Here is a 26333-nt window from a genome sequence, read left to right as displayed (position 1 = left end):
GTATCCATTTTCCTTCATTTTGCCTGCCTGAGTTCAGTACCATCTTTGCCACTTGTAAATTTAGGTGTCCTGAGACAGACATCTACTATTTAGAGCATTAAAGGTTGGCACTTAGTAAAAATGCAAATCTCTCATAGCTTTCAATGTCTTAATAAGAGTAATATTCTGCCTTTCCAGGGGGAGGTCCTGGATCCAGTTCCACAAGCAGGGGTGAGATGAGCCTGGCTGAGGTTCAGTGTCACCTCGACAAGGAGGGGGCCTCCAATCTGGTCATCGATCTCATAATGAATGCATCAAGTGACCGAGTATTTCATGAAAGCATTTTGCTGGCCATCGCACTTCTGGAAGGAGGCAACACCACCATCCAGGTAGGAAGCTGATGAGACAGCTGGTGCTGTACCCTAGTTCTGAGGGCCAGGTCCCCAGGCTGAGCCTTGGTCTCATGAGGGAGACCTCATTTTTCTCGTGCCATGACTATTGTCTTTTCAAGTATAGTTCCAAAGTATACGGTCTGTTTGAACTGCAGTGTAGGTATGCTGTAACATGTATCAAATGGATGGTTAAAGGTTTGTCTATCTTCTCTATTCAGGAATATAGAAGCTCTTGTCATTAGACAAGCAGAAAAGTGTTCAGACTTGGGTTGTTTAGAAGATGTAAAATGTTTACCTGTCCATAGGCTCTGTAACTACGGTTAACTATAAACTCTACCTTTAAACTGAAAGCTCAATGAATCAAATGACTAATAGGGAAAAGAGACTTAGGCTAGGTTAGTCAAAGATGGATAAATGACTTTTCTGTTAACTGTACATATCTTTAAATGATATTTAAAATATTAATATGTTGCCAGGCATGGTGGTGCGCGCCTTTAATCCCACTCGGGAGGCAGAGGCAGGTAGATTTCTGAGTTTGAGGCCAGTCTGGTCTACAAAGTGAGTTCCAGGACAGCCAGGGCTATACAGAGAAACCCTGTCTAGAAAAAAACAAACAATATATATAAATAATATTTAAACAATATTAATTTGGGCAAATGTCCCTGAATGGACCATTAAAAAGAGAGAGAGAGATTTGCTTCCTCTATGTGTATTGTGTGCCTGTGTGAGTTTATATACATAATATGCATGCAGGTACCCACAGAGGCCAGAAGAGGGCATCAGATCCCTTGAACTGGAATTACTCTTGTAAGCCACCATTTTTCAGTTTCAGGATCTGAACCTGGATCCTCTGTTTAAAAAACAAAGAAACAAACAAACAAAACAACAACAACAAAACCCTCTTCTTTCTAGCTCCACAGAGTTCATTTAAAGGAGCCTAAATGTGTGTGTCCGTATATGTGTGTGTTACAACCTTTACATACAAATGGCTTTTTCTTTCATTTTTCTGTCCTTTAAGTTAGGATCTTCCTGGGTGGTGCAGGCTGACTCTGATCTCCTGGATTCAGATAGTTCTTTCCCCTCATCTTTCCTAGCAGCAGGATTACAGGCACAATTATGATATTATGCTAGACTAGAAATGGCATTTAAATTGATTGTTTTTATTTTAAAAATTGTGTGTTTATGAGATATGTCTCTCCTTGTAGTAGGCTTACCTGGAATTCACTATGTAGACCAGACTCTTGATGATCCTCCTGCCTCGGCCTCCTTAGTTTTAAGCCCTTTAACCATTTTTAATATCCCATTCTGCCTGAGTCTTTCTTTCATTGTGAGCGTACTGAATGAGGCTTTCTTTGGAAGTATGTACCTATGAACACAGACCCGCACTCATTTTGATCCAAACTTTGTTCAGGTTAATTCATATGATAAAAGGTTTTCCCCTCTGTCTATATTCGACCTGATACTTTCTTGGCTTTACATTTAAATTCAGAACTTATACTCTTAGAATATCTTCCTATATCAGAAAAAGGTTGTTTCTCCCTAAGGATAGATGTGTTCTGAGCCAAGACACTGACTTAGCAAACACAGGATGGGTTAGACTTTAGCCTCTGCTCACTCTTCCAGCCTGGAACCCTGTGCCTTGCATAACCCACTTCAGGGGCCCTTCTTTCTGCCCTCCAATCCCTACTTGACCCAACACACACTTCAAAGTTTATTGTGCACAGAGATTTGTGGCAATGAGTTACTCACCCGTGCCAGTGGCAAAGTCTATTGCTTGACTGAGTGGTCACATGCACACATGAGTTCATGAGTCATGATACATTGAGACTGCTGTTAGGTTTTATCTGGGTGTGAGAATGGCTGGATTCATGGGCCCTTGCCCTTGTTGGGGTACACTTCCTGCTAGTGCTGTATGCACAGTGTCAGCTCCCTGTGTTGCCATGGTAGCAGTGGACTTAGATCGCCTGTGGTCAGATCAGTTGGTCTAAATATCCACTTGGTCAGGCAGATGTTCTACCAGCTGATCCACATGCCCAGCCACCTCCCCGTGTTTTGTTTGTTTGTTTGTTTTTGTTTTTTTTTGTTTTGTTTTTAAATAAAAGCTTTACTAATTGAAGAAATCTAAGAATTTCTGAGGTAGTTCTCAAAAAAAGAAAAAACTTGAATGTCTAGCAAGGACAGAAAGCTACATGTAAGAACAGAGTCTATGGCTTCCCAGTGAAAAGGGGTTGGGCTGGGGAAACCACTTGTTGACAAAGGTAATGAGGAGATATCTCTAGATAATAGTCAGACAGACAGTCAAACAAACAGACAGACAGATAGACAGATCGGTATAAGGAGATAAGGAGTTTGTGAAAAGTTTTCTGGTGACCTGTGCTTTCAAGGAGGGGGCATAGGATTACGAGGTTAAAAACTAAACATGAGGCCCCCCACATGGGAAGATTGGTTAACAAAGCCCAGAGGAATGTGAACAGGGATTGGGTCCTTGAGACTGAAGAGCACTGTGTAAGAGAGCGTAGAGAGCCCAGATGAGAATTGAGATTTAAATGGAAAGCAATGTACCCCTCTAAGGAGACTCAAAACTATCATTTAGGGCTCTAACTCTGTCATCAGAGGGTACATAAGAGACAGTCAGTAATTCACAGTTTATCTGCTAGCTGGGCATTGTGATACACACCTTTAATACCAGCACTTGGGAGGCAGAGGCAGACAGATTTCTATGAGATCAAGGCCTCCCTGATCTACACAGTGAGTTCTAGGACGGCTAGGGCTAAATATAGACAGAGACACTGTTTCAAAAACAAGAACAACAAAAAACAAATTTGGGGTAACCCCAGTCCATGGGAAGTAGATGCAGGAGGAGGGAGAATTCAGTGTAAACCACCCCACCATAGCAAGTTTAAAGGCCATGAGGCCCAGCCTCAATAAAAACAGGCGCTAGTAATATAGCTCTTAACTCATGTGCACAAGGCCCTGGGTTCCGCCCTCCTCACTGAGGAGGAAAATCAAAAGATACAAATGTGCTAAATATGTAGTATTAACAAGTCTAGTGTCCTAATGCACAGCTTGAGGATTGATACAGGTAATGAAACTGCAGGTTGTATGAGATCTATGAAAACAGATATTTTTTTCTGCTGTTGCCATGGAAACAAAAAAATAAATGTATGTGGAGTATGGGTGGATTGGCTTCACTGTAGTAAGTTTTATCCTGTCTATACATGCGTCACAATATCATGTTGCATACCTTAGGTATACACAATGAAATTTATTTCTTGAAAAGGTTAAATAGCAATGATATGGGGCTGAGTTAGTAAGCCCCACCTTCTGATGACTCCGAGAACAACAATACTAGCTAAAGAAAGGATCTGTAGGGGGCACAGGGGAGCCAACTGCGTGCTAGAAAAACCTTCTTTATCTTTGTGTAGGTGACAGTTATGTGATTGTGTACATGGTTACACACTGAGCTTGAGGTGTGTTTTAGTAAGTGATAAAAGAGGGGGGAGGGAGGGAGGGAGGGAGGGGGAGAGAGAGAGACAGAGAGAGAGACAGAGAGAGACAGAGAGAGAATGAATGAATATGAGCACGAGCATGAGCCTAGACCTTGTTGGGACCCTGATGCAAGAGAGAAGAGGGATAGACTGCAGTGGGTGAAACTGACACCCTCTGCTGGGGCCAAGTCTGGACCCCGAGACTGAGCTGGCAAACTGAGTCCCGCTGAGAGGAGGGCAGATGTCCCTGCTGTCTCTGGAGGCTTTCTGTCCCAGGAATGAGTAGATGCTCTGAGCCACCATGGGTAAGGGAATAAGGAAGCGTGGGGCGGCTCACAGAGATGAGACTGCCAGCTCCCAAGGCTCACTGCTGAGGTGGAATCTGGGGTTCTGGCAAGACGCCCTGTTTCTCAGAGCATCCGTCCTGACAGTGATGGAGAGGCAGACAGAAGCTGTTTTTCCTTGCAGCTCTTTATCTTATTCAGGAATTATGAATATTAGCTCCGTGTTTTCACACACTCATGACTCACGTGCTTTGGCGAAAGATGAGATGCTGCAATGAGGTCTGGTCAGCCACTCCTGATAGAAGCACTTTCTTTCTCTCCCTCTCCAGGGAACCAGGACACCAATGAGTAACTGGATCGGGTGTGGATAAGCTGTAGGCTTTAGCCAGTATGTGTGGACATAGCCTTCAGGTTCTCGATTATGCTCCCTCTGTCTCACCCCTTTCTGAGACACCCAGGGCCCCAGTCTGACCCACTACATGGTATCAGGCCTATGGTGCAGGGCCTGTTCTTCTAGCATGGAGTCGCCTTGAGAGATCCCTGCTTTGCCCCAAGCTTTTCTCTGGAGGAAATAATTTAGAGCTAGGGTTGTGTCTGGGACCAGCTGAGGACAGGAACCCTAAAGACCCAGGGAAGGTGACTCAGAGTTTGGTCTTGCTGGCGAGAAGCCGGTTTAAAGTAGTAAATGACCAGCTGGGAGGCGAGTCTGCCCTCAGTTAGGATCAAAGTGGCTGTTATTAATGATTGCTGAAATAAACGCTGTGATCCATGAAAGACAGGGTCATCCTAACTGGAACTCACTGCCCATTACCACTTCCTGTTCTGTGTGACGTGCACGTTCTCATGAAGGACAGCGTGCTGTGGCCAGATGGGTTTCCTGCTTTGTTCTTGCCAGTGCAGGTCGTCAGAAGGACGGCAGAGAGAAACAGGCAGGGCTGTGTTTTAGGCTTGTGTTTAAAGTGCCATCGACCTACTCTGATTCGTCTTTATATCAAAAGGAAAGCAGTTTTCAAATCCTGTATTATGTGGGGTTCAAAATCTATCTTTCAGTTCACGTTCCCCTGTCTGTTGTGTCAGCGAGCAGACAGGGACTTCTGAACCCTCGCAGCTTTAAAGCAAGACTTTTGTTTGTTTGAAGTCATATTAGCTGTTTAGTTATTTCCATGGGGAGTCCATTTCTTAAGTCATGAAAATAATTATTAAAAAATAGTAATGATTGGACAAGTGAGCCATAGGACGACACCCGTGCAGCAGGTACTCAGCAATGAAAATATGCTAAGCTGGTAAGCAGTCAGTAGATAGGTCCATTTCACACACACTAGGCTGAATGAAAGAAGTCAGTGAGTGTGCAGACAGCAACACTCTAAATTGTATCTATCGGGTTCTTTGGAAGGACAAATGGTGATGAAGACCAGATCAGCCCTCAGGGTCAGGGGTCACAGGAGAATTCGGTCAAGTGTAGGAACACGGGAGTATTTGAGGCCATAGGGGTGTTGTGTGTCTTCCTTTTCTGGCAGTCACACAACTTCATATGTGTGTGAAAAATATATCCAACTAAATACCCAAAGAGACAGTTTGGTAGCATGTGTCAATTTTAAAAATTAGGAGAAGTGAAAAAGATAGGTCTAGTGAAAGGGCCACAGCCAGCTAGCATCCAGCTTGGCTTCCTAGGCTTCCTCTGCAGGATTCCCCTTCATTCAGTGTCTCATCTAAGACTGGCAGCTCCCCTGTGAGGTGTGTACACGTGACCTCTGTGTGCTATAAGATGAAACACACTCAAGGAAGCGATGGGTCAGAGCTACAGTTAAACTTCCCATGCTGTCCATCTTTACTGTCTATCACCGAGTGACCTCTTCAGATCCCAGGAGTCACTTGGTAGCAGTCACATGCTTCTGTGGGCTGAAGCTCAGCGAGGTGACACTTTCACCCCATGTGGTCTTGACTGGGGCTGAATTCATCAGGAGGTTGGGACTAGAGTCGTCAGCATGGCCACTTGTTTGGCTGTGAGAATTGGTTCTCAGCTTGAGCTGGAGTGTACTGTTTTTCGGTATGTGGGGCACTTCTTCCTACAACATGGTGGCTGGGTTCTTTGAGAAGTGCTCGAAGCAATAGAATTTGAAGCTGTTCATTGTTTTCCCCCACTACGATTTATTTTCATTTTTAATTATGTGTGTATTCTTGTGAATCTGTGAATGGGCCTGTCCATGTTTAACCTGTCCATAGGTACAGTAGGAGTCCAGAATAGGGCATTGAATCCTCCAGAGCTGTAGTTACAGGTACTTGTAAGATACCAACTATGGGAGCTGCGATTGAAACTCTGATCCTCTAGAAGAAGAGTTAGCACTCTCAACCACTGAACCATGGCTCTAGCTCCCATTCCCTCTCTTACCAACACCCAGCTGTACATCCTTTTAAAGCCTGTGCTCAGAATTGAGGGTGACATGCCTACTACATTCTAGCCATGAACCAACGTGGTTGCATAAGGTCTCAGCCTGCTGTTGGGAGGGGAGCCTGTAGAGGAAGAGAGAGGGCATTGGTAGGGCTGTCCCTGGCATCAGTCCATTTTCCTTCAGTTATAATTGACTGTGCACCCCAGCATAGGCCAGTGAAAGCTACAAGCGGGGAAGGACAACACTGTAATCTCTGGAATTGAGTGTAGTTTTTCCTTGGAAGTGCAATCCCTTCTTTGTAGAAAATGTTGACACACATCCACTCCCTTTGGATGGAGTGTGAAAACTCAGTCTTGTCTTGAGGATCAGGCCACTGGGGACCTCAGCTCTCCAGAAATCCTGGATTTAATTGGCCATACTGTCAAAAGATTTGGTCAGTAGGAAACCAGAACCAATGGCACAGGAACACTTGCTCAGCCCTCTTGTCCTGAAACCCCCATCACTGACCTCTCAGCATCTGGATCCCTGACAACTGCCAGAAGTCAAGGTTCAACTGTCCTAGTGTAGTGTAATAGACTTGGAGGAACCCTGTCCCCAAGGTTTTCAGAACCTTCTTTCTCTTCCAAGGCTTCTCTCATGGTGGTAACTCTCCTGCCTGGGGCCTTCAAAGCAGCTCTGTTTACAGGAGCGTGAAGATGGTGGCACAGCCCTTGAGCTTTCTGGCTGGGTGGGTGACACACTTGTCAGGCAGTGGGAGATCAGGCTTATCTTGAAGGCTGCTTCCTGCTGCTTTGTCCCTGATCCAGTGCCAGCCCCCAGAAGAAATATTTCCTTTCTGCTCGATGTTTTGTCGCAAGTGGGAAACTATAAAATAAGCATTTGCTTATGAATTAATTTCTGGCACACAGAGCACTCAGTAAGCCTCATGGTGCTGTCTGTATATCCGTCCTTCACGCCCGTGCCAACTTCTGTGTTCCTTCCTACTAAGATGTTCCCACCAGCACGGGGGGGGGGGGGGGGGAGTTCCCTTCGTTTCCTCTTCCCTGCAGAGGACAGGGGTTGTCCTTACCTGGAATGTGGAGGAAGAAAATCTGTCTATGAACTTCCATGACTTTAAAAGGTTAAAAGCTAATACAGATGTTTGGAGAGGGATGTAGCACTTTGTAGCAAACTAAGGGAATAATTTTTTTTTTCCTCTTGGAATACTTGCCTCCAGTTGCAGAAGCACAGTGATTTTCATGTATCAAGTGACTGCCCACGGCTATTCCTCTGCCAAGGTCTGGGTTACAGACACACCCAATGAAAGTTTTCCCTCTGCACGTACACAGTTAGAGGTGGAAAATATGAGGTGCTCTGAGTGCAGAAACCAAGCTGTGAGTTCAGCTGAAAAGAGAGAGTTCCCTGATTCATGGGGCCTTTCCCCGACCACTTTTGAAGGTTGGGTTAAGAAATGAGTCCCAGCCGGTCTGGGATATGACATCGTACTCTATCTGGACCTATCACTGCAGAGCACAGCGTGGGAGGAACTCATTGCTTTGATTGTCTGCGACCCCCTTCCCCCCCAACCCCCCAAACACACATCACAGAAAGATAGATACATGTAGAATAGTGTGACTTGACTCTCTGGTAACAAACAGAAGGGCAGCTTGTGGGGAGATCCGCCTCAGTTTGATAGGGCAGTCACCCTGAAGAGGAGGAAGAGTCTGCTGGGTGAGGGAGTTACATAAACGGGTGTTGTTTTTGGCAGGGGAGTTAGAAATGAGTCACTTTCAAGTGGTGTTTTCTAACCTCAGGTTTTATCCATGTGGAAAGAAGTGAGCTAACCCCAGAGTCAGGGACTGTTCTCCCCCAACATGTAGGGACTTGTAGATGGTTTTTGGCATTAAGACTGATTAAAACAGCCTGGCATCTCCAGGGGGCGCATCCCACCCCACTCCCAGAACTGTGCGTGCCAGTCAACTAGAGGGATCTGAACAGTGAGGCCACTTATACTTGCAAAAAAACAAAACAAAACAAAACAAAACAAACCACACACACACATCTAGGGTCTACCTGTGAGTCCTGGCCCTCCTTTGAGAATCAATGTGTAAATATGCAGAGATTTGGTAGAGAGCCTTGAAAGGGCAACCTGTCACACAAAGGGCTCTGACCTCCTGAGTGGGACATTGGAATCCAGCTGTGCCCTTGTCAGCCTTTAGTAACTTTGAATTTGAAGATTTCTCTTCCCTAATGGGGGTTGGAAAACAAAGTCCACTCTGGAACTCTCCAGAAGATTAAACAAATAGCAAGAGGGTAAAGTGCTTGACCCAAGAAATGCCCTTTCTTCAGGCCTCCAGCCAAAGTGCCTTACCTTTCCTTACCTAGTTGCTCACCTGGAGAGCAAGCTGCTGACAGGTGCTGCCTCTCAGGGCCCCTGCTGAGTCCCAGAAGGTGCCTTGTGTGGCGTTCACAACTCCTCCACACTCTTAAGACATTCGGATGTTAGTTTCTATTGTTTCATGAAGTTCCTTGTCATTTAAAGACAGGTTTCATTTATTAGCCTTGATTTCTGTCAAACATTTCTGGTTGTTTGTTTGTTTCTGTGAAGTGGCCTATCACCCAGAGAGGTCTGTAGGATGTTTTGCTTTCTCTTACTACCTTACTTACACCTTTCTGACCATATATTTAAGATAATTTGAACATCCTGAAAGTTAGGAAATACGATTGCCTTTGGTGTATAACTTCTTATGCTGGTAGCCATGCCAAATGAGCAGAAGACAGATGATATTCTTTTCCCCTGGTTCAGCCTTTTTCTTTTCCCTCCCTCCAGTGCCTTTGACATGTGAGTGTATTGTCCGCCTATCGTTCTCTAGGAAATCAGGTGTCATTGAGCAGAAGTCCTTTGGATTATTGGCCTAAATCCTGCTCTCATAGAAAGCCATAATTCAAAAATAGCTACTGTCAGGGCTGAAGAGATGGCTCAGTGCATAAAAGTGCTATTAGGCAAGCATGAGTTCTCATGAGCATGTAGTCACATGTGTTCCTGTCACCTATGCACTGTGAGGGGCGGAATCAGGAGTGTCTCAGTGGCTTGATGGTCAACACCAAGCTCTAGGCTTAATGGAAGGCTGTCAAAGGAACAAAGTGGAGATGGATAGAAAAGGATGCCTAATGTCCTTCTCCAGCTTCCATATGTGTGTGAAACACTCAGCAGTTACCACGCTCAGGCACTAGCCTGACTTACTGACAATGTGAACTCTCAGAGCTCTATTCTGATTGTTAGTGAGTCTGCCTAAGTGACAACCTTTGGCAGTGTGTGGGTCTAAAAGCATTCAGTTTGGCTGTTAAGCCAAGACACTGCTTTAAGAATCGCCAGGCTTATTCATCCAAGACTGACAGTTGTGTTATTAGGAAGAAGCACAGCTCATGGGGATAGTCCTTCTAGAGATAGTAGAGACCTGATATTGTTCCTTCCTGAATGGTAAAATCCCACTACAGACAGAAGAAGACTTTTACATATATCCGCTCTTCTGGCCATCCACAAAGAAAATTAAAAGGCGAGAAAGGATAAAGAGCAAAGTCCTGTTCTCCTCCCCTCCTGTAAAACACAGAGGCTGCAATAGAGTTCTAAGACCAGACATCTGAAGGAACGCTCAGATTCTGCAGTCTCTGCATGACTAAAGAGCAGCAAATAAAAATACAAGAGAATGGGCTAGACAGAGAGATCAACGGTTAAGAACACAGGCTGCTCTTCCAGAGGCTGGTTTCGTTCCCAGCACCCACATGGCAGCTTACAACTACCTCTAACTCCTGTTCCTGGTGATCTGACACCCTCTTCTGGTCTCTGTGGTCACAGCACACCTGTGGTCCACAGACATACAAGCAGGCAAGACATCCATTTACATAAAATAAAAATAAAGCGAAAGAAGATGTCAGAGAATACTTCATTTATAAGTTGAGCCTGTTTCCTTTCATCTAGACACACAGCAGATCTAGACTTTCTTCCTAGCTCTTCTTCCACTTCTAGGTCAGTACCCATCTGCACTTGTCCTTGTGACTTCTGAACATGCAGTACAAACTGATACCAGATTCTCCTTCTTACAGTTTGCTTTGGGATTGTTAAGCAGAGGGCCAAGGACCACATCTAACCAGCTGCTCATGTTTGTATAAAGTTTTATTAGAACACAGCTGTCCTCCAGTGTCCTTCATGGCTGCTTCCACTTACAGGGGCAGAGCTGAGCAGCTGAAATAAAGATGGTGGCCCTTTGTCATGCCGTTTTTCATAAAATCATTTGCCAACCTCCATGCTTACTTGATTGTTATGACTGAATAATCATACAAAGAAAAGAGGCATGGATTTTATTTCCTTGTTCTGAGTTTGCCCATACCCCAGATCTGGCAGTTATAGGTTTTAGATATCTGACCTTCATCAGATGAATAGTATCTGAAGTCCCAATCTATTGTAGCCACTTAGCTAACAATAGCAAATTCAGGGTAATGAGTATCTTCTCTGTCTATGTGTCTGTCTATCCATTCGTTCTTCCCTCCATCGAGCCTACCTTCCTTCATTTTGGAAGTGGGGTCGGGTTGGGTTTATTTTTAGAGCACTATTTCCTTCCTCCAGATAATATCCCCTTTCTCTTTATTATAATTCTCTACCTTTGCTAGCTGCCTTTTATCCTAGATCCAGAAGGCATGGCAAAGCAGTCATCCTCAGGGAAGTGTCCATGTGGCTTAGAGTCTAGATACCTTAGCTTCCAGACTTGTGATCTGTGAGCCTTCTCTGACCATTCAACCTAAGGGCATCCCATTCTTAAGGTTAGTCACTTCCTTGTGGCCTTGTGGTCTGCTATTTCTGTGCTTCTCACAGAAATTCTCCCGGAGGAAACAACAAGGATTCCTAAAGGCACATAGTTACCTTTAAGATACCTGAACTGTTGGGACCTTGTTTCCCATCTGTCTCCTCCTCCCACATACTTCCTGCATGATCTCATTCATTCCCAAGGCATCCAGCCAGCACTTATGCCAACAGCTCCCGAAGATGTAGCTCTTGGCCCCACCTCTTTCCCAGTTTCTAGATCTCTGTTCAAATCTCTTTAGAGCATCTTTATCTTACTTAACTCTTAAGTTAACATGACCCCAGTCAGGCTGCCATCTAGTCTCTTTTCTTCCATGCCATTTGTATGCCAAGAGTCACACATGAGTCATCACCTCCAAGCCCCCAGCCACCTCCACTGGCACCCATAAAGTTGTTAATTATTTTTCTTTGTTACTGTTGGTCACAAATCAATTCTGTGCCTGTTTGATCTCCCAGTAGTTTTCGGCCAGGATTCAGTTACAACTTCCATTCAGCCAGGGAATTGCTAGAGTCAATAAAACGTATAGAGCAGCCTAGCAAGGGTTGGAATGGGACAGAAAAACAAGCTTTCATCTTTGGAGCTCATCCTCTCGGTCACCTTGCTGTACACCCTACCTGCCTTGGCTGCATGATACCTGAATTGGATGCTTTTCCCATGCAGCAGCAGGACAGCCCTTCCATAGCTACCATGTCTTTCTTAGCATTATTGTCAGTGACACTTCCTAAGAGAAGCCTGGTCATCTTGTCTCCTGTCTTCAAAGTCTCCCATAGAGAACAGACTCGATTGACACTCTGGTGATGTCTTTGGATGCCCTGTAAAATGGGGCACTGCCTAGGTTTCTGCCCTCTCCTTCCCACATATTGTCCATTCCCTGTACCTGCATGCAAATAAACTGGGTTAGGCAAGAATGTCTGTGTATGTGTCAGCTGAGCTGAGTACCTTCCACATACGGTCTCACCCACAGAGTGGGATCATGGGCACCGACTCATCACACTCAGACTGAACATGCTTCTTCTGCTAGCATATGCGGAAGCTTTTTTGGAGCACTGGGTGGGGCAAGAAGATTTGGCCTGGGCCCCCTTGGGTCTTCACCCAACTCCAGGTGGGATCATTCGTTAAGGCACTGTGACTAGAGGTGGAGCTCTCCCTGCCTCTGCCTCAGGGGATAGATGAAAGTTTTCAGAATGGAAGCAATTTCAGACAGGGCTTGGGAAGCCTTCCAGGCTAATGGAAAGTGGGCATGTCCCATATAGAGCAAAATAGGTTCATCTGAGCCCAAGAGAAACGAATGTACAAAGGCAATGGAGAAATATCTTAGGGCTAAGTTTTTCATTTTTTCTTCTTAATAACAACCTAATCATAACTAATAATAAATAAGGAGTACCGGAAGCCAGAAACTCAGCGTGGTGCCCTTTCTGCCTGAGCTCATTTTCACTTTGTGGCAGTCCTATGTAAAAGGTGCTACTGTGACCCCTTTATTTGCCGAAGAGGAAACGGGGTCCCAGAGTTGAATGCACTTAGAATGCCAGAGCTAGCTGGCGCTTGCATAGATGTTGTTTCCTGACACGTCTTAGTTTTGGTTTCTCTGAGACTCTTCCATCAAATTTCCTAACATTGACATGGGTCCATTCCCCCTTTAGGGACCTTGCATCTTTTGTGAGACAAATGGCACGTGAGCCTTCTCATTGGAGAATGCTCTGGCGTTCTAGTACCTCAGAAGATACTTGGGTGGTTAGTTTTGTTTTGTCAGTAAACATGGTCATATATGACATAAGAAGCCATGAAAGGCTTTTCCCTTCAGCCTGGGTATTGCTCGCTTGCCAAATAAAACTTGTACACGTTACAGGTTTTACCTCCAGCAAGTTTCAGGTTCCCAGGTCCATGAAAATTAGTGACAGGAAGACTCTCCTGTGAAACTGTGACATGGAAAGCAGTTGGGTTATATGAGATGCCCCCAGTTACGGACGAGGAAACCAAGGCTCCACCTGTCCAGTAAATCCAGTATTACTCAGTCTCCAACTGTCAGGACCAAGGTTTGAATGCAAGTCTTTCTCCCTCCCCACTCTTTCACCTACATTCCATATGACACAGTCTTTGGGTCACACAGGCAGGAAGTTCGTCAGTCAACTGTTCACCCTGACCATGGCCTTGTTAGTAGTGTCTGCTTTATCTTTGGAGGTGAGAGAAGGCCATAGTTCTTGATTGATCTGAGCAGCAAGCACTTGCTGCTTTGGCCTAGGCAATCAGTTTTAAAGGTTGACTCATGAACCCACACAGGGAAGCATATTCAGTTTCATATTGTTGTATAAGCTTTTCTTCAGTTTGCATTTGTATTCTCATCATGCGTAGCTCTGTCTGGCCAGAGGCGAATATATCCACTGTAAAAAGGCTCCTGTTCAGTCGCTACATTTCTCAATGTTTTCTGGACTACATGTGGAGGGAGCGGGATTGCTGGGATAGACCAGTGAGGGGTGTCACAAACCCCCTTCTACTATTCCCAGTTTGGCATGTATGTGTGAGATGTATGCCTGCCTTGTATTTACAAGAGGAAGTATCCCATTTAATTTTATTTTCACACTAAAGCCGAAGTGTTAAGAGAACATAGTGTTTTAACACTCTCTTGGTTATCAGCTGCAGAGCGGAGGTTGCATATTGTCACATACAGTTTTCTGAGTACATTTCTACATTTGTTACCTGGCAACGTTGCTGCGTCGGCACATGAAGATGTGTTGGTTTCTGCCAGTTCCCCACTCTCTGTACTGTAGAAGAGAGAATAGCTGCTTCCCTGCAGGGATGGAGAACAGGGGAAGGCATGGAGCTAATGGGCTTATAGAAAGACTCCCTGCAGTCAGTGTCACAGCCAAACCTGAGGCTGTCCGGAGGCGTTTTCTGCGACTGCCCTGAATCTTGTGCTTCTTTCCTCCTCGGTTAGGGTTAGGTGAGGGGTTTGTGCTTAATCACCATGAATCCTTGTTGCTGATCTTTGATCTTTTTAAACTAAAAACAAACAACCACCACCTCGTGTCCTAGTCGTTATATGAGTCACCTGGACCTTTTTAATATTGTGACAAAGATATCTTTAATTGCTTTCATTTGATCCCCAGCCTCCTGCCTGATCTAAGTGCTGAGGTTTTGACTACCTCTGACTTCTGATAAGGAAGGAAATCCCACAGTACAATGAGCGCCGCTGAGCTGATTATCGCCCACCTGAGTGATTTTGCTTGCCCAGAACGCTGAACTTACCTAGACTTGGAGCACTAAAGTGGCCCATCTTTGTGCTCTAGGGACATCACATCCCACCCTTCATTTGACTGATGCCTACCGGTCCGATCTTTGAAAACATTTGAGTTGAAACCCTTGCATTATGGGTTTAAAAGTCTCCCTAGTCTACACCGTACATTCTAAGATTCAAGAAAAGCTTCCTGGGACCAGCACCTGTACTGTTGTCTTGAAGAACAATCCACTAGGGAAGTTTCCATGGTAACAGTGTTTGAAACAGTCTGACAGCATCCACAGGTTAAGCAAGAAGTCTTCTGGCTCAGGGGCACCATCCTGTAAGCACAGCTCCTCAGAAGGAAGCCTAGGAGAGACTATGACTGAGCTCAGGCAGGACTCAGCCACTGGAGGGCCTGGCCAAAACAGGCCAGGCTTTAGGGCCTGTTGGTTTGGCACAGCAAAGCTTCTTGGTGTCATCTTGTTTGTGGGAGGCCTTTACAGCCTCCTGGATTCTTACTGTCTTGCCTGTGTCTGAAAGGTAGTTAGAACCCAGCCCTCAGCTGGAAATCTTGATCTCTGCTACTAGATGTTGGGTTTCAAACCTGGGACGAATGGTTGAGGTGGCTATGTAACATGTCAAAGCGGGCCTGGCCTGGTGCGTCTCCCCATGTCCCTCAATCCTTACCTGTTACAGGGCCCTCTTGGCTGGCACACCCCAGCCCCTAGCTTAAATTTCTCCAGTCCAGGGGCTGGGCCTTTTGGGTTGCCTGCTCTTGGTGTCTGTTTGGGTCTTGTGGATGATGCACATGGATCTCGTCTCTTCCCCCTCCCCATTTCCTCAAATAGTGCCTCTCCGTCTAGTCACATCTACTCTGGACGCTCCAGATGTGCCTGCATACTCTAACTCTGGGCTCCCTCTCCTTTTTATCTACAATAAACCGTCTCCTCCACCACCATACCTAGGGGCACTCATGCTTGCTTTCTTTTCCATTCTATTTCTTTGTTCATTCTGTCATCTCCCTGTAAAACCCACAGGAGCCACTCTCCCAAGGCTCTGCTGTGGGTGTTTACCCTCAAGTTTTTCAGTTTTCATCAGGAAAGGTCCTAAGAGGGAATCCCAAGATGTTTCACCCGTTTTTGTTACTGTTGTGTTTGTTGGGGTTTTTGTTGTTGTTCTTGTTTTTTTTTTTTTTTTTTTTATGTCCAGAGATAACTTGCCCCAAGGATTCCTAGCTTTGGCCTGAGTTCCTTTTAACTCGGAAGTCTGTATCCTGCTGTTTAAACATTAAGATGGTTCCCTTAAAGTCGTCAACCTGCAGGCCAAGGCGAACTTTAAAAAAAAAAAAAAAAAACCAGGTCATGCTGCATGTTTTTGGTGAGCACAGGAATCAACAAAGCGCTGTTACATAACTTCTATTTATGTCCTCCTTGCTCACTATCTGCAGGCAGGCAAGAGTCGCAGAGCTGGGATTTAATGAGCTCTGGGTTTGCTCACCTTCCTGAGCTGGTAGGAGCCAGCTTGTTCTCAAAATGCGTCAGTAAAGAATCAGGCTGTGGGTGGGCGGCCAGGGGTAGTAGGTGGGCAGCATTGTTGCCATGGTGTTTTTTAATTCCCCTGTCTCTCAAGGATCCTGCTCTCCCCTTCCCTGACTCCCCACCCCCTTCTTTTCTTTTCTTTTTAATCCATGCGCTTCCTTGTTTCTCACGCCCACTCGTGATTTCTTGGAGCTGCCTCAGGAAACAGGAATATTTTCCCTCCCTTCCACAAACACCCCCATTGTGTAGCCCCAGGGCTTCAGAAGCGGTTTTTCCTAAGGTGCTCCTTTCCCACCCTCCCCTGTAACCACTCCCTCCATTGCCCGGGCTTAGCCTCCCTATGGCGGGATAGAGGCTTTCTGTCTCCTGCTAGATTGCTCCGGAACCAGGTGGATTCCGTTGCTCCTAGCAAAGCAGTTTGCCCCGGAGGAGAGTGGTTGTTTGTGTTTCCCTACATCCTGGTCTCTGCTCTTGCCCTAAGCTGAATGACATCTGTCCCCTCTAGCCATATTATTAGGAAATAAAGTCACACTTTATAAAAGAGATTCGTAGGAAAACAAGGGAAGTTTGTCCCACAATCATGACCCCTGTTACCTGAAAGTTACAGGTTGAATTAACACACATTTAAAAACAAGAAAAAAGAAAAAGTCATGTGCTAGGGAGTTAGCTAAGTGGGACAGTGTGTACTTGGCACGGGTAAGACTCTGGGTTTGATCCTCCATCTGTCTCGAGAACAGTGCATGTGTGTGAGAGCGCATGCACACACACACACACACACACACACACACACACCCTGACCCTGATACATAGCAAGGAAGGTATATGGCTGAGATCCCTGTGGCCGCCAGAGAGTGCTCCCTGCTCCCTGCACCTTGGCTTCTGAGGGAAGCCACCTAGGTTTCTGTGCTGACTTTGTGTTGACACTCTCACCAGAGCGGAAGCTTTTAACAAGTACAAAAGAATAAGTTGAGATGAAAAACTCCATGGGGGGTGGGCGTGGGGATAGTTCCAGCAAAACAGGCTTAAGATTTTTAAACTAAAAAAAAAATTAAAAAGTCAAGCCCACCCCTTCATTGCTTAGTAAGGAGTTGTGCAATCCTTACTGGAGGTAGCTGTTTGAATAATCAAAGGCCGGCTGACTTCCCTTCATTAACTAGAGCTGCAGACATCTGCATAAAACATCCCAGATTCCAGACTGAGTAGGTAATTTTTTTTCCCTCTGAGTAACTTGAGGGACTTTCCCTTTGGAAACCTTCCAAGAGAGTGAACTTCGTGGTTGAGACTTTTTTCTCTTTCGCCCTGGTGTTGGATATAGAACCCAGGGCCTTGTATGCACTAGGCAAGTGCTCTACTGCTGTGCTTGGGCTGGGCAAGCCCTACAGTGGTTTTTACTGGGCTAGGCAGCAGCTTGATCCTGAATATGAAGCAATTCAGTCACCTCAGACACAAATCTGGAGCCCTCAGTTCTGAGAACCTTCTTGATGTTCACAGCTGACCGCAGCTCTATATCTTAGCACCACTTGCCACTTCAGAACCTGCCCACACTTATATTTCTCAAGGTCCACTAAGATCCCTTCGAAAAGTAGCCCTCCGTGTTTTACCAGTATCCTATGCTTGGATTTTGAGCTTGCTTCATCAGTGTTGTTCAGACACTCAAGGCTGTGGTTCTGTAAACCATGTGTATTCTTCCGCAACTGTTCCAAAAATCCAAGACTTTAAAATGTGTGTGTGTGGGGGGGGGGTGTTGGGAGGGACTGTAGTTGAAGGAAGGTGTGGTGGAGTCACCCTCAGCAGCTGGTGTTTGAGAAATGTGGCTTTATTAATGTTCTTGCAACATGACCCCACAGACTGTTGAGCCTGGAGTTTGTAGCTGTGGAGCCTGGGGAGACAGCCAGCTTCTAAGGTGGAGGGCCCACAAAGGATTGCCCTTCCTGCTCCCAAGTTAATGATGCAGGCAGCTGTGTTTCTGAGGCCCTATTGGTTAACAGTTAACTGGGCAGATTAAAGATCCCCAGCCAGGCTGAACCTGTCCCAGAGTTAGAAGCAAAAGCCTGCTAAGTGCCAGCTCCACACCTCCCTTCAGCCGCCCCTGCACCCCATCCCAAGGTGGGACACTTCCCCATTTAGCAGGACTTTGAGCTTTCACATTCCCAGAATTAAGGTTTTTGGAACTGTGCCTCCCTTAGGGTTGTTATTCATTCATTAAGACAATAAATACTAGGCACTGGACAAAATGCTTGTGCGGGTTGGGGCAGGGACTTCGATGGTATGCCATCCAGTGGGTGAGCCGGCTAAGGAACCTGAGCAAAACTGGGAGAGTGAGACCGGAAGCAAGGAATTGTTCCTTGAGGATGGGAAGGGCACTCGTGGAGGAGCCGTGGATGCTGAGACCTTCCAGATGGAATGGGGTTAAGAGCAAGGGTATTCTGGCCCCGGAGCTGGGTGTGTTGGCATGGCTGAGGAGACCAGTGTGGCAGCAACAGCGTGCGGGGCGGGCAGCAGCATGAGGTGACTGCTCAGCTTTGGTAATACGCCTGTCATCAGGTGGGAGGCTGGATTAGGTGATCCCCTGATCCTCATGCTCTCTGCCAGTCCTTACTCTGTACTTCTAAAGGGCACCAAGTTGGCTCAGGTCAGTGACCTGCCTGGATGCGTACTACTGCTGCCAGGGATGGAATAGGATGCCAAAGATGAGAACCATGTAATTTCATCCTGACCACCTCTGTCGGTTTGGCTATCTGTACATGTCACTGTCAGATGCTTCTCAAGCCACAGGGACATCGTCCAAAAGGCCAACATAGTGAATGGGCCTGCTGGGTTGGGGGATGTGATGGTCTCACAGGTGTGTGTCTGAGGGTGAGAGGAGCTGGACCAGTAGTCCAGGGATGACCACTGCAAGGGACAGAGGGTTTCCCATCAGCTCGACATTGTTTTGTCTTTGGCATGAGAGAGGGTGATTATTTTTCTTTGGATTTTATGGTCTAGTGGACTTGGCCCAGTCAAGTATGTTGAGAGCAGGGATAGGTGGGAGGGGATAGCATTGAAGCTTGCTGGGTGCCCGGTGTTGTAGGGGTTGTCACATGTATTTCCTACTTCCTCTCAATAAACCTCTCAGATAGTTCTTAATCCTCCTTTTTCCTCCTGAAGATGAGGGGACTACAGCAGGGGTTTAGCCAGGGACCTTCCCAAAGGCATCCAGTTCTCAGATCATCCCACACACACAGCCCTGCCTCCCTAAGGATATAGGTTATGAAGCTCCTTCTCAGTCCCAGGGCTCCACATAGACACAGAAAATGTGTGAACAAAGGATTATTCTTGGTCCTGCTCTAAATTTCAAGGCAAGATCCCTGAGAAGCTCAGAGCTCTGAGTCAGGAAACTGGTCTAAGTTAATGAATGGTCCCCTCAAGTACACAGAAAAGATGCATGACCTCGAGGGTCTGTTCTAAAAACTGACTTCTTCTTCATGCCTCTTTTGTAATATCTCAGATCATCACACCCATCAATGTAGGAAAGATATCGAGCCATGGTCAGAGCCTCGACCGTGGCCTTCCTCTTTCCAGGGTGAAGACTCCTTACCCAGACCCCTGGAGCTGATGTAGACTGCATTGCTTTCTGTTGAGATGCTCTTGCATGAATAAGGGCTGTGTCATTTCATCCTGCCCACCTTTGGCCCTTTGCTCCCTTTAGCCTTCTACATGTTTCACTGTGGGATACCTTTGTGGCCTCAGGATGATACCTGATGAAGCTCATCGCAAAATGAGTGTGAGGAGTTGGGAGATGCGGGGGCGCATTTGTTTGGGTAAAACAATTAATGTCCTAGCATGTGGCTTATCTCCCCCCCCCCACACACACACCTCCTTCCTTTCTTTGCCCTGGTCTCACTGTGTAGCTCACACCTTCATCTCTTAGGTGATGCAGTGTCACGGTGCATGTTGGAGGTCTGAGGAGGAGACCTCCATGAACTCCCCACTGCAGATCCCACAGTGAGTCTGTGAGCATGCCAAGGCAAGACTTCAGAATTTCACACAAACTGCCAAAAGGGACCCATTGCGTCATGACCCTAGAAGGTGCTTCTGGGCTGGCTGACGCATACATACCTCCTGCAGCCCCGGGGCCATATCCGGTTTGTTGGTCATTGCCTTCTCTGTTTGAGAAGATAGCCATGAGTTGAGACTGTGAGCCTTTAAATCCTTCAAACAGAAGTCTTCCACAGATCTGAGATTTACAGTAATGAAAAAGGCACTATTACTGACTTTAAGGCTTATACTCATTCAGAGACAAACCACCATACTTTCTTACGCAGGTGGGAGGTGGGCAGAGAGGCTACTAACTCATGATGCAGCTCTTAGCCCACGTTGCCTTGCTGTCTTTATGGATTGTGCCTGTTTTCTATCCAGTGGTCATTGTCGTGGTCCCCCCACCCACCCCCGCCCCCTGGAGGATTTACTTTTTCCTCTCCATGTGTTTGGCCAGAAATCACACAAATGTGATACCGACCTTTAGACTCTGTAACAAGTTCCAGTAGTTAAATCTGGAGAAAGATTCAGCCAGAGGCACAGGGTTCTCCAAAGCCATGTCTCCTGTCTCTGAAATCCTTTTGAGTGACTCTTAAATCTTAGTGGAGAGTGATGGCTGCCGGGATACTTATATAGTCAGGTACTTTGGAAGACGCCTTGTTATTTATCTAGAGAAAAGTTCTCACTATGTAGCCCAGGGTGACCTCTTAATTTTGTGGGGAGGTTTTTCCTGCCTCAGTCTACCTAGTGCTAAGATTGCAGGATTACAGTGTGTGCTACTAGGTCTGCCCAGCCTAATTTTTTTAAGTATATTTTGTTGGCTGAGATGTTATTGATGAATATGTATGAAACTATTCCTATTCTGATCTGCATGGTGATCTGCATGCTATGCTGTATAGATGGGGCACAATTTCCCAGCAAGTGCCAGCTCCTGTGGGCATTGAAAGACAGATGAAGGAGAACACAGTTCAGCTTTCTGCCTCAGAGAAAGCATGCATTTTAGAACAGAGTGGACTTGGCTGCTTGCTAAAAGATGAATTATTTTACTTTGAAAAGCATCTGTGAAAGTCTGCTTTGTCCTTGACCCTGAAGTCCAGGAATCTAGTGAATCCAAGTAAGGGTATCCTTGTCTCTTCTTCTTCTCTCTGGCACCAGGAAGTCAGTGATGGGCCAAAACATGCCCTCTGTCCATTCTTGGTTGGCAGAATAATTGAAAATTGGTGTACATTTTTAAGCCATCAGAGGAGGTGCTACAATTCAGATGATGCAGAACCTCATTTCTGAAAAAAGGATGTTAAGACATTGATGATTTTCTGGGTACCCTTGGTTTTCTTATTGACTCTTCCCTTCCCATATGGCAGTTTATTTCATAACTCATTAAAGCCTGAAAAAGCCACAGCATACTTGATTAAGTGAAAGCTACAGGTATTTAGCTGAAACCCATCAAACTTCCCCCCCCCCAAACAAAACAAAACAAAACACCTTTTGGGGGTTTTTGTTTTGCTTTTGTTGTTTTGCTTTTGTTTCCTTCCAGACAGTCTTGGCTGCTGTGGCGCTCTCTATGTAGACAAGGCTGTCCTAGGTTCTCTATGTAGACAAGGCTGTCCTAGGCTCTCTATGTAGACAAGGCTGTCCTAGGCTCTCTATGTAGACAAGGCTGTCCTAGGCTCTCTATGTAGACAAGGCTGTCCTAGGCTCTCTATGTAGACAAGGCTGTCCTAGAACTCATAGGTAAATGCCCGAATTTCCCTCCTTAGGGCTGGGAGTAAGAAAGTGTGCCACCATAGTCAGCTTAAAACTTGACTTTTTATAATGAGTTTTAGTAACTTTTACAAAAGGAAATGTTCCCTTTTCCTATACATCCATCTTATCCCAACATCAAGTGTTGGGAGTAGAGGAGAAGAGTTCATATAAAAAAACACCTAACTGGCTAGAGAGATGGCTTAAGGGTGGTCAGATGACTAAAGAGTGTTAAGAGAGCAAACTGTTCTTGCAGAGGACCCAAGGTTGGATCCCAGCACCCACGTTATCTCCCAACCACCCGTAACTCCAGCTCTGAAGGGCCCAACAATCTCTTCTAGCCTCCGCAACTGCTCATGCACAGATAGCTATACACAGAAACACACATACACACAACTCTAAATCAAAGCTTTTTTAAAAGAGAGTGAGAGAGACAGATACAGAGGACCATCTAGGAAGGCAGGCCTGATATCAGGCTTGTATTATAGCTTTGAAGGTATTTCACTTCATGAATTGGAAGCTAAAGGGCATTCTATGTCTACAGAAATCAGAATGACTTCTATAGCTAGTAATAGTCTAGACCAGCTTTACTGTTATTTCTTATATCGTGACAACTACAGGGGATTACCATTTACTATGTTTTTGCTGTCAATTTGGAAGCTATCTTGAGCTACCAATACCATATGGAATTGTCACTGGATGTTACATGAGTAGGAGATTTTGATCCTTACATACCACCCACGGACCCACCTATCCTATATCCAAGTGTCTTTCCTTCGACACAGGCATTACTGTTAGATAATAATATCATCATGCATTTATATCAGGCTCAGTAGGAGTCAGGTCGTTTTTCACACTGTTTCATAACTGCTACCCTGATGGAGCCCTAGCCTTTTCCATGTGATGTGGACCAGGCAGGTTGTACAATTTTCTCAGATAAGGAATCCCCAAGACACAAATGAGAATGAAACTACTTAAGACCACAGGATTGGCTAGTGAGGAGCCAAGGCCAAGATGTCCATTTCTGAGTTCCAGTTCTCCAGAGCTGGTGTGTCTAATCAAGTATATTTTATTGCCTTGTGGTTTCTGATCTTTGACTTGTGATCATTACACCTTGGTGCCTAAGAAAAAGACTCAAGTGCTACAGTAGTTATTGTGTGTCAATGGCTCTGTTGAGAGCTTATGAGCCCCAGCCCTGGCATACCCTCAGATACCATAAAGGAATTGTTTGGGAGTCAGAGCTAACACATGTGTTAAGTATCCTTGCTTCCTGTGGAGTTGTGATTCTTGGTACCTTTCACAGTGATTCTTTGCCATGATAGTAGTCTGTGTTTGTATCTCTGACAGAGTTGGAGTATAAGTCTGGGGTGCCTTATAAAAAGCTGTAAGGTATCCAGACTCTGACAATCTCTTGTTCAACAGAGACAAGTTTAACAAAGCAATAGACAAAGGCTAGGGTGTCAGAAGCATGCCAGGCTAAGTATGGGGGCAGCACCAGCAAGCACTAGTTGTATGACTTGGCAACTTATACAACTTGTCCAAAGCTCTGTTTCTTTGTAGAGATAATAATGGCACCTACCTATGGGGCGGCTGAGATAATAACTAAGATAGATAACTAATAGAGATAGTGCCATACTTGGGTGATGCCTGGCAAATTGGCACCTTTGCTGTTAACTGCCATATAATTTTCAGAAAGGGTCCCTAGGAAGTGGCAAATTCTCAGTTAATCACAGGTGCACGGAGAGCGGCCAAAGGTGTCACCATTGCCTTTACCTTGCTCCACCGGGGAAAACAGGCAGAGTCGTTTGAGTTCTGATGCCCCTCAAGTCCCAGAGCTAGTGTTAAAAAGAGTAAAGCAAAGAGCAAAGGCGGCCTGGTCATCAGTGCTTGGAAACACCATTGTTGGCTCACTGCTCAGCCACATCTTTCAAATTCCCGGACTTAGCCCAAGGACTTAATTCATTTTGCAGCAGATAAGTGAAGCCAACTGAACGACGTCATGGCTGTATCACTCAGGGTCATGTCTTGTGAAAACAGTCAAATGGAAAAAAAATCTCACTTTCTGGATTTTCTCAGGGTCCAGAGTTAAGTGTAGAAGGTAGCCCTGCCACAAATGTACAAGTGTCTTTCTTTGGAAAAAAGATCAAAGTCCCACTATCACCCTGGCCCTAGACTGCTCCACCTCTGGCCATTACCCCATTCTGTAGCTGAGATACCCACCAATGGGTTCCTCCAAACTGGGTGACCCAGTGCCTCGGCAGGTCCAAGCAGGCCGCTCATTTTCCAGGGAGCACCATGCTAGCAGAGTCCAAGAGCCTGCCTGTCCTTTGCTTACTGGGCTCCAGATCTTCATTTCAGATGAGGGAGGTCTCTGTCTGCCACTTACTCGTTGTCCTGGCTGTGGATCCAGGTTACAGGAAAGGCCTCATTTCTTCATTTGTAAAACATGAAGGGGGTAGCTAAAAGGGTATTTTGTAAATCTGTGAATTAGTTTCAAGAGCTTGTGTGCTTCTAGTGCCACCTCAAAGTGATCCCGTCTGCCTGAGTCTTTCTTATATAAGGTGTCTGGGTATCGAATCGTTTTGGGGGAGGGTTATTATGCTGGGCAAGACACTGGATCCTGCTGCTTTTGCCCAGCTCCAGCCATAGTAAGTAGCCTATGATCTTGCTTCTCTTCTCCTTTGTTCTGTTTTGAACCTTAGCTTATAATAGCTGCCGTCACCCCACCCCCTACCCGTACCCTCCACCACTGCTTGGAGATGGCTGAGGCCGGCAGCCACTTCCTCACCCTACCCCTGACCCCACTTCCTTCCCTCAAGCATGTCATGTGCAGACCTGCCATACCTCGTGTCTCAACTTGGTGAACGTCTGCCCCCCGAACAAACCCCGTTTCCTCTACTTCTCTAGCCTCTGTTCATGTCTGCCCACCAAGGCTGTCTTCCTGTTGGGCAAGAGTTTTCTGTGGCACTGCCACAAGCCTCTGACCTCCCCTGACCCTAGCACGCTTGTGTGCAATGTGCTGAATTTAGGAACAATGATATCTATCTTGGCGATCTCTTCAGGTGCTGATGAGACAGTATGTATTAAAAGGGTTTTGGCATCCAGCGTGATTTGGAGATAAAGAAGGGTGAGGACAGGTCAGTAAGGGGCAGGCAGATGCCCATTCCCTTGGATGACCAGGGATGTTCTGGAAGTGGCCTCATACGTCTGTATGTTGCCGAAGTTCCCTAGTATCCTGGAACCCAAACAGGCTTGTCTCTTCTGTAATATGTGCCGATTTGAAGAGTGGAACTTCATTAGATTTTTAAATGTTTTTATACCTGTTGTATGGCTACAATAACAGATGACCATACACCTAGATGCTTTGGGCTACCAACTTAAGTATCTAACAAGTTAAACATGAATCTTTGTAGAGTAAAATCCAGGTGCCAGCAAGGCTGTGTTTCCAAGCTGGAGGCTACAGGGACCCTCCACTTACTCGCCATTCTCAGGTTCTTCTTACCTGAGCTCCCAGCCTCCTCCTTTAAGCATAGCAGCAAGGAACTGACTTCTCCTACCTCCTAGCTACCTTCTTCCATGTTAAAGGGACCTTGTGATATCAACGGGCCCCTGTGGTGATCCAAAGTTGTGTCAGTGTTAAAGGTTGGATAGTTAGCAGTCATCCCATCTGCCACATTACTTTCTGGTGTAAGGTGCAGTGCGCATTGTCAGGACCCAGGGATGAACACGTGCATATTTGAGAAACCCACTGTTTACGACATCCGTGCAACTGCCGCTCTCATCACAATGGTCCTTCACCCCAGAACATTATCTTATCCCCCTTTTTAACTGTACTTGCCATCATTACCCACGGAGACCACTGCCATTGACATTTCTATTGCCATCTAGTGTTTCTTACCGTGAGCTAGCTTTATATTGAAGGGTTCACTCCCACCCAGACGGGTGATATGGAGGAAAAGAGTCGAAAAAGTAAAATCTCCCTGTGACAACTCTTGACCTGGGGGAAGAGACAATTCACCGAAATAGGTTCAGTGAAGAAAGCGGGCATAGGGCCAGGTAGTGCTGAGGCTATAGGGGCCGTGTACCTGTTTGCCCTGGTCTTCAGCCCCACATGATGTGACAAGCCATACTGCTTCTCTCTTCTTAGTTACCTTAGAAAGAAGTTTGGTGAATGTGAATAGGCCTGTGAAGAGGGCAAAGGGCCCAGTCTCTCTCTTAATGTCTAGATCTCACCATGGAGGAGGCAAGTGAATAGCTCTAGCAGACTCCAGCAGGTTGTCCTGGAGCCCTCTGTGGCTCCATGTCTTTCTTGTCCACTTGGCACACCTTGTTGTGTTGTCGAAGGCTTCTTTACTCCATCCATCATCAGTGCTCAGTCCTATCCTCACGGGAGATGCCTCGGCCTTCTTCCAGAGACTGGATGTCTTCCAGCTGTCTTTGTTTAATGTGGTCT

At 46.0% G+C, this 26333-nt stretch overlaps 1 protein-coding gene across 15 annotated transcripts in view; it reads left to right on the top strand.

Annotated features, from left to right (window-relative positions):
• The window catches only part of Itpr1 (inositol 1,4,5-trisphosphate receptor type 1), a 338511-nt gene that overhangs the window by 231528 nt on the left and 80650 nt on the right, over positions 1-26333 (top strand). For all 15 annotated transcript variants that reach the window (XM_029478979.2, XM_029478989.2, XM_029478987.2 and 12 more), the window contains one exon: positions 178-368. In XM_029478979.2, the coding sequence (XP_029334839.1) occupies positions 178-368 (191 nt within the window). The remainder of the gene's footprint in view (positions 1-177; positions 369-26333) is intronic.

This window comes from Mus caroli, unplaced genomic scaffold, assembly GCF_978045245.1.
Source record: "Mus caroli unplaced genomic scaffold, Mus_caroli_1 scaffold_7, whole genome shotgun sequence".
Lineage (NCBI taxonomy): Eukaryota > Metazoa > Chordata > Mammalia > Rodentia > Muridae > Mus > Mus caroli.
Note: the sequence above shows the minus strand (reverse complement) of the source record. Positions and strands in the feature narration are given on the sequence as shown.